The sequence below is a fragment of the Nansenia antarctica genome, assembly GCF_963989245.1.
Source record: "Nansenia antarctica genome assembly, chromosome: 12".
Classification (NCBI taxonomy): domain Eukaryota; kingdom Metazoa; phylum Chordata; class Actinopteri; order Argentiniformes; family Microstomatidae; genus Nansenia; species Nansenia antarctica.
Window position 1 is genome coordinate 24,326,330 of NC_137682.1, and position 6,929 is coordinate 24,333,258.

At 46.6% G+C, this 6,929-nt stretch overlaps 1 protein-coding gene across 1 annotated transcript in view; it reads right to left on the bottom strand.

Annotated features, from left to right (window-relative positions):
* Nucleotides 1-213: 213 nt before the first annotated feature.
* The window catches only part of pak1 (p21 protein (Cdc42/Rac)-activated kinase 1), a 15,952-nt gene continuing 9,236 nt past the window's right edge, over nt 214-6,929 (bottom strand). The window contains exons 6-13 of the mRNA XM_080542965.1: nt 4,736-4,799; nt 4,588-4,636; nt 4,277-4,389; nt 3,302-3,419; nt 2,866-2,965; nt 2,071-2,267; nt 932-1,069; nt 214-313 (exon numbers count right to left, since the gene is read on the bottom strand). Of these exons, the coding sequence (XP_080399091.1) occupies nt 227-313; nt 932-1,069; nt 2,071-2,267; nt 2,866-2,965; nt 3,302-3,419; nt 4,277-4,389; nt 4,588-4,636; nt 4,736-4,799 (866 nt within the window). The 3' untranslated portion in view covers nt 214-226. The remainder of the gene's footprint in view (nt 314-931; nt 1,070-2,070; nt 2,268-2,865; nt 2,966-3,301; nt 3,420-4,276; nt 4,390-4,587; nt 4,637-4,735; nt 4,800-6,929) is intronic.

Consider the following 6,929-nt stretch of genomic DNA (forward strand, 5'->3'; position numbering starts at 1 on the left):
CACACACACACACACACACAGCGGTAGAGCGAGTCTGCTTCTGTGGTCCAGAAAGGATTCTTCTTCTTCTTCTTTCACAGAAACCTCCATTAGTTTTTGGGCCTTGGGCTCCCCCTCCCCGGCCAGATCAGTGTATTCGTACCAGGCCATGGTGGCGTCACTTGGCAAAACCATGTTGTCAATATCCAGCGCCTTTCACAGTAACCCTGCTCGGGGGGGTAGAGGACTAGCGGTTGTTCTTGGCTGCTTCTTTTGCTGCCAGGATGAGAGGCGTGAGACTGGAGAGAGGCTTGGCCACCTTAAGAAACTGATGCTGCAGAGAGAAAGGAGGGGTTAGGGTGGGTGAGAGGTACAGGGGTTATTGCAGTAAAAGCAGTGGTGTGCTATCGCACTTGCTCCTTAGAGCATTACACAACAACGCACAGGGACATTTGGTACAAGGACAACAGCAGTGGAGCTGTCCTCCTGTGCATCTCTTTCCTGGAACACGCGCATGCGCACACGCACGCGCACACGCACACACACACACACACACACACACACACACACACACGCACGTGCGCACGCACACACACACACACACACACACACATACACACACAGGATACACGCACAGGATAGACGCACAGACACGCACACACACTCGCACACCTCCTTTACTGGCCTGCAAAATGAGGCTGCCCACTAAAGCCCTATAGAACGCCTGTCTGTCTGTCTGTCTGTCTGTCTCTCTCTGCAGTCCTGAGTCATACTAGAGTTATAAAACTCCTCTCCCCAGGTCTAATGTCTGTCTGTCTGTCTCACACACACACACCCACACACACACACACACACACACACACTCACACACACACACACACACACGTCTTTCTCTCTCTCCGTCTGTCTCTATCTCTTCCTTCCTCTTCCTCTTCCTCTTCCCTTTCTTTACCTGTAGCAGTTCTTTAGCTGACCCCCTCTTTTCCACATCCATCTCCAGGCAGCGGTTCAGAAAGTCTCTGAATATGGCCGACAGTTTCTCTGGGTTCTGGAGTTCTGGCGTTCCGTTAGTTGCGATGAGATACAGGGCCTAGGGACAGAGAGAAGTGTGTGTTATGCATTCAGTCATCTCATCTGTTATGCATTCAGTCTCTCACTCAGTCACTCAGTCACTCAGTCAGTCAGTCAGTCACTCACTCAGTCATTCAGTCATTCAGTCAGTCAGTCAGTCAGTCATTCAGTCAGTCAGTCATTCAGTCATTCAGTTATTCAGTCATTCAGTCATTCAGTCACTCAGTCACTCAGTCACTCAGTCACTCAGTCACTCAGTCAGTCACTCATTCAGTCATTCAGTCTCTCACTCAGTCACTCAGTCACTCAGTCACTCAGTCATTCAGTCACTCAGTCATTCAGTCATTCAGTCATTCAGTCACTCAATCACTCAGTCATTCAATCACTCAGTCACTCACTCAGTCATACAGTCACTCAGTCATTCAGTCATTGAATCACTCAGTCATTCAGTCACTCACTCAGTCATTCATCATTCAGTCATTCAGTCATTCATTCAGTCACTCAGTCATTCAGTCACTCAGTCACTCAGTCACTCAGTCACTCAGTCACTCAGTCATTCAGTCATTCAATCATTCAGTCATTCATTCAGTCACTTTGTCATTCAGTCATTCAGTCATTAAGTCACTCAGTCATTCAATCATTCATTCACTCACTCAGTCATTCAGTCATTCAGTCATTCATTCAGTCATTCAGTCACTCAGTCAGTCATTCAGTCACTTTGTCATTCAGTCACTCAATCACTCAGTCATTCAGTCACTCAGTCATTCAGTCACTCACTCAGTCATTCGTCATTCAGTCATTCAGTCACTCAGTCATTCAGTCATTCAGTCATTCAGTCACTCACTCAGTCATTCATTCAGTCATTCAGTCACTCAGTCATTCAGTCGTTCAGTCACTTACTCAGTCATTCATTCAGTCACTCAGTCATTCACTCACTCAGTCATTCATTCAGTCACTCAGTCATTCATTCAGTCACTCAGTCATTCACTCACTCAGTCATTCATTCAGTCAGTCACTCACCCTGAGAGGGTTCTCGTTGAGGTAGGGTGGTTCTCCCTCCACCATCTCGATGGCCATGATGCCCAGGGACCAGATGTCCACCTTGGGCCCGTAGGCCTTGCGGGTCACCACCTCCGGGGCCATCCAGTAGGGCGTGCCCACCATGGTGCTGCGCTTGCTCTGCTCAGGGGTGATCTGGGCACAGAACCCAAAGTCCGCTGCAGGAGGGGGGAAAAGAAGGAGGGAACGGAGTTGTCAGAAGGGACTCTCAGAACTCTGAGGTCCTCTAACACGGACCTCCTCGTCCAACCCAGCGCCAAACTCCGGACCTTTGGGTACCCTGCCCTTAAAACCCACCTTTTCACCATTACGCATTCAACCATTAGTAGCTGTTTCACTGTTTCTTGTTTTGTGTGTTTGCCTCTCTGGCTCTGTTCTGTTTGTCTCATTCCCTTGTCTCATAAAAGCGACCTTGGGTCTGTGAAAGGCACTATATAAATGTAAGTTATTATTATTATTATTATTATTATTAAGGGGATAAAAAGTAAGAAAAGGAAATAAAGAGAGACAGACTTCAGTCACTGTAAAAAAAACAAAATCCTGCGTCAAAGACTAGTCTTGCGGCAAAGAGTGGAGTGGAGGGAGTGTGCGTTCATTTGGCATTATCTAAAGCAGTGTCTAGAGCCCCATCTACTGGACAGATGGACACATTGCAGTTCGCTATCATCGTTGTTACTACCGAAGACTATGTCATGTGTGCTCTGTGACACCAGGGTTTGTGTGAACTTTGTGTACAGTGCTAGGACATCAACGTACTGAGTTTGACAGAACCGTCCATGCCCAGCAGGATGTTGTCACTCTTAATGTCCCGATGGATCACCTGGCTAGAGTGGAGAAACTCTAACGCCTGTAAACACTGGGGAGAGAGAGACAGAGAGAGCAGGAGAGAGGGGAGGGATGAGAGGGAGAGAGAGACAGAGAGAGCAGGAGAGAGGGGAGGGATGAGAGGGAGAGAGAGAGAGAGCAGGAGAGAGAGACAGAGAGAGCAGGAGAGAGGGGAGGGATGAGAGGGAGAGAGAGGGAGAAGGAGAGAGAGGGGAGGGATTAGAGGGAGAGAGAGGGAGAAGGAGAGAGAGGGGAGGGAGAATGATAAAACATTTGAAATGTGGACAAAGGTGCACACACACACACACACACACACACACACACAGAGACACACAGAGACACACAGACACACAGCGCCCATACTCACCTCCCGGCACACCGCGGCGATCTGTGCTTCGTCCATACAGGTTTCCGTGACAACGTCAGTCAGCGACCCCCCCGCCAGGTACTCCATTACCACCCACAGCTCGTCACCCACCAGGTAGCTAAGGCAACAAGACAACCGCACACACACACAACCAACCTCACATTATTGACCCAAGCAAAGCAGGTTACCATGGCGAGAAGGGAGAGAGAACCAGTCATGCGTCTTGTCCCATCATTGTCTCTTAGCCAGTCAAGCAACTATGGATACCAGACAATGGTGATTCCCAAGAATTTACTGATTTCTCTCATGGTAACAGACACAAACACTGCTGTTTCTGTTCCCAAGACTGGTAGAGAGGCTGGAGTAAAGCCTGGTACACACATAAAGATTTTCTAAATCTTAACCGATTTTTTTTATCTGAGAGAGACCCCACACATGAAGATAAAAAAATCATGGATTGAACCGTTTTGATCGTATTGTGTGTGGTGTGCTCCGATATTCCCAATACAGCACACCACATACATAAAGATCTGTCCTACGACAGTCTAGAGTCTCGTCCCCCCAAGCCAGAAATCTCACATGATCAGGGTAGTAGTACCCTGACTGACCTGTACGAGGCAGCCATGTGCGACAGGGCGTCAGTCAGCTCGCTTCTTGATTGGCTACATTCCATTCCACGTCACAATCGGACTCGCAAGTTGACAGTTTCGCCCACACACTAGAGGACTTTTGATCGTAAATATTGAACACGTTTAATATTTACGATCGTCGGCCCCGACGAGCAGATTGTCGGGAGAAATTGACTCTTAACACACCTCACACCGCAGGATAATCTTGTAGGATAATCTTTAGAGCCATCCGATAATCAGGCGTTTGCTGTCCTTGGTCGGAATGGGGGAAATCGGGCCAAAATCGGGCAGATTATCTTTATGTGTGTACCGGGCTTTAGTGAGGAGATGGGAGCAGCTATCTGACCTGTCGAGGTAGTTGACGATGTTGGGGTTCTTGTTTTCCCTCATGACTAGAATCTCATTGATGATGAGTTCCTTCTTAGGCTGCTGCTGCAGGTTCATCTGCTTTATAGCAACCTGAGAGAGAAACAGAGGGAGGGAGGAAGGGAGAGAGAGAGGGATGTAAAAAAAAAAAATCCTATCACAAAACCTGATAGTGTCATTATAGAGTGGAACGTGTGAAATAGAGAGATTAGCTGCAGAGATGAGCTCCCCCCCGAGATGAATGTGTTTTGAGATGAATCTGAAGGTCACACGAGAACAGTACCACTTTACCTCTTGTCCAGTTGCGATGTCTATGGCTGTGTACACTGTTCCAGAAGCCCTGATAAACAGAATGAGAGTATGAGAGTGATATAAAGCGAATCTACTTTACAAAGGGAGTGTATGGGGTTTGTGTGTGACAGGAACGTAAGAGACTCACCCCTGTCCTATCTTCTCAAAGCGTGTGTATTTTTTCTTGGGGTCTCCTACACTCACTATACTCCCTGTGTAGGGGGGAGAGAAAGGAGGGAGAGAGAGAGAGAGTTAATCCAAAATAAAGAGAGCAAGTGAGAGAGAGGACCGGAGAAACAGACGTGAGATAAAAGGGATACAAGTCGATAAAAATACATGGAGGAGAGACAGGGAGAGGAGTAGGACTATGGCGTTAACTTCACTCTGCAGGTAAAGGCAGACCAACGTCAGGGCAACAGTAGGACCACAGAGTATGGTCAGAAGGATGACACAGAACACATTGTTGGACCGTAGAACACAATAGCCCCTTTCACACATGGTTCCCTGTAAATGACATGGAATCCCAACCCGGGTCCGCCAGTGATTTTTCGCCGTTCACACATGAGCTAAATGCCCGACAATTACAGGGTTGCTCTCTTTCACACATGGCTCCGACCCGGGTTTGTGCGATCTACTTGAATCACGCTTTCAACTGGTTGGAGAACTGGAACGAGACAGGCGCGTGAGCCATATACCATATATACTGTATATATACATATGGTATATGCTCATATATGGTATATGGTATATATATATATCTGCCATATATCATACCTCCATTTTATTTATGTATTTATCATCATTTTCATTTCACATTAATTTAACAGCGAGTCAACTCGTATTATGCTTACCATCACCAAGTTCGCTCGCCAACTAAAGCACTTGATTACCGATAATATAAACATACTATACTAGTCCAAAAGCACAGTATGGGAGAACTTGGTGATGGTAAGGATAATAAGAGTTAACTCAATTAGACATATTGCTATGCACTGCGGGCTCTCTCCCTGCTGACTGGTGTGGGTGCACTGCTCCGTAATGCGTTTATATCACAAAATGTACATAAGTAAGTAAGCTAGCTAAGTAAGTAATCCAGCTAACTATGATTGGTAACGAAGTACTATCCAGTTATAATTATAGAAGATCTAGTTGTGTTGTCCTGCTGGTCTCGCTGCCTGGGTTTGAACGGACTTTGGGATCGACTACAACGTCTCCAGTATATTAGAACTTCGCATCCTTTGAAAAATATGGCGGGATGTAAGGATCTTGTAACTTCGCAAACAATAGCAGCATTGAAATAGTTTAGTTTATGTTCAACTGGAAAAAGTGAGAGCAGATTTTCGTGTTTTGACTTCGCTGGGATTTCGTTAAAAATGCCTTTCCACCAAAGTGACCATTTTGTGATGTGGATTAACTAGTCAACTCCCTAACATCAGCGGAGCCACCCAAAAGTACCAAGTGAGAAACCACTCGTAAACTACTCACTAACTAACCTATCGTCAGACATACAGACATAACCCTTTGCGTGCCGGACCAGGGAATGTTCAGGCTTCTGTTCACAGACTTCACACATAAACCAAACCGGTACGTTCCATGGAATTATACATGGTCCCCACCCGGGTCATTGCCTGGGAGGATTTCCCTGGTCAGTCGCGTTCACACATACCCCGGACCAGGCACATTCCATGGAATCTACTGGAAAGGCTCGTATGTGTGAAAGGGGTTAGACACCAGGTCAGCTGCATGCTGAGAGAAAGACAAGAGAATTAGAGAGAGAAAGAAAGAGATTGAGAGAGAGAGAGAGATACAGAGAAGAGATACAGAGAGAGAGAGAGAGAGATACAGAGAGAGAGAGAGAGAGATACAGAGAAGAGATACACAGAGAGAGAGAGAGAGATACAGAGAGAGAGAGAGAGATACAGAGAGAGAGAGAGAGAGATACACAGAGAGAGAGAGAGATACAGAGAGAGAGAGAGATACAGAGAAGAGATACAGAGAGAGAGAGAGAGAGATACAGAGAGAGAGAGAGAGAGAGATACAGAGAAGAGATACACAGAGAGAGAGAGAGAGAGAGATACAGAGAGAGAGAGAGAGATACAGAGAGAGAGAGAGAGAGATACACAGAGAGAGAGAGAGATACAGAGAGAGAGAGAGAGATACAGAGAAGAGATACAGAGAGAGAGAGAGAGAGAGAGAGAGAGATTGAGAGAGAGAGAGATACAGAGAGAGAGAGAGAGAGAAAGAAAGAGATTGAGAGAGAGAGAGAGAGAGAAGTGGAAGGAGTGTAGTGACAAGGACAGAGAGAAGAGACAACTCCTGAGTCCACAGAAGAAGAACTGTAT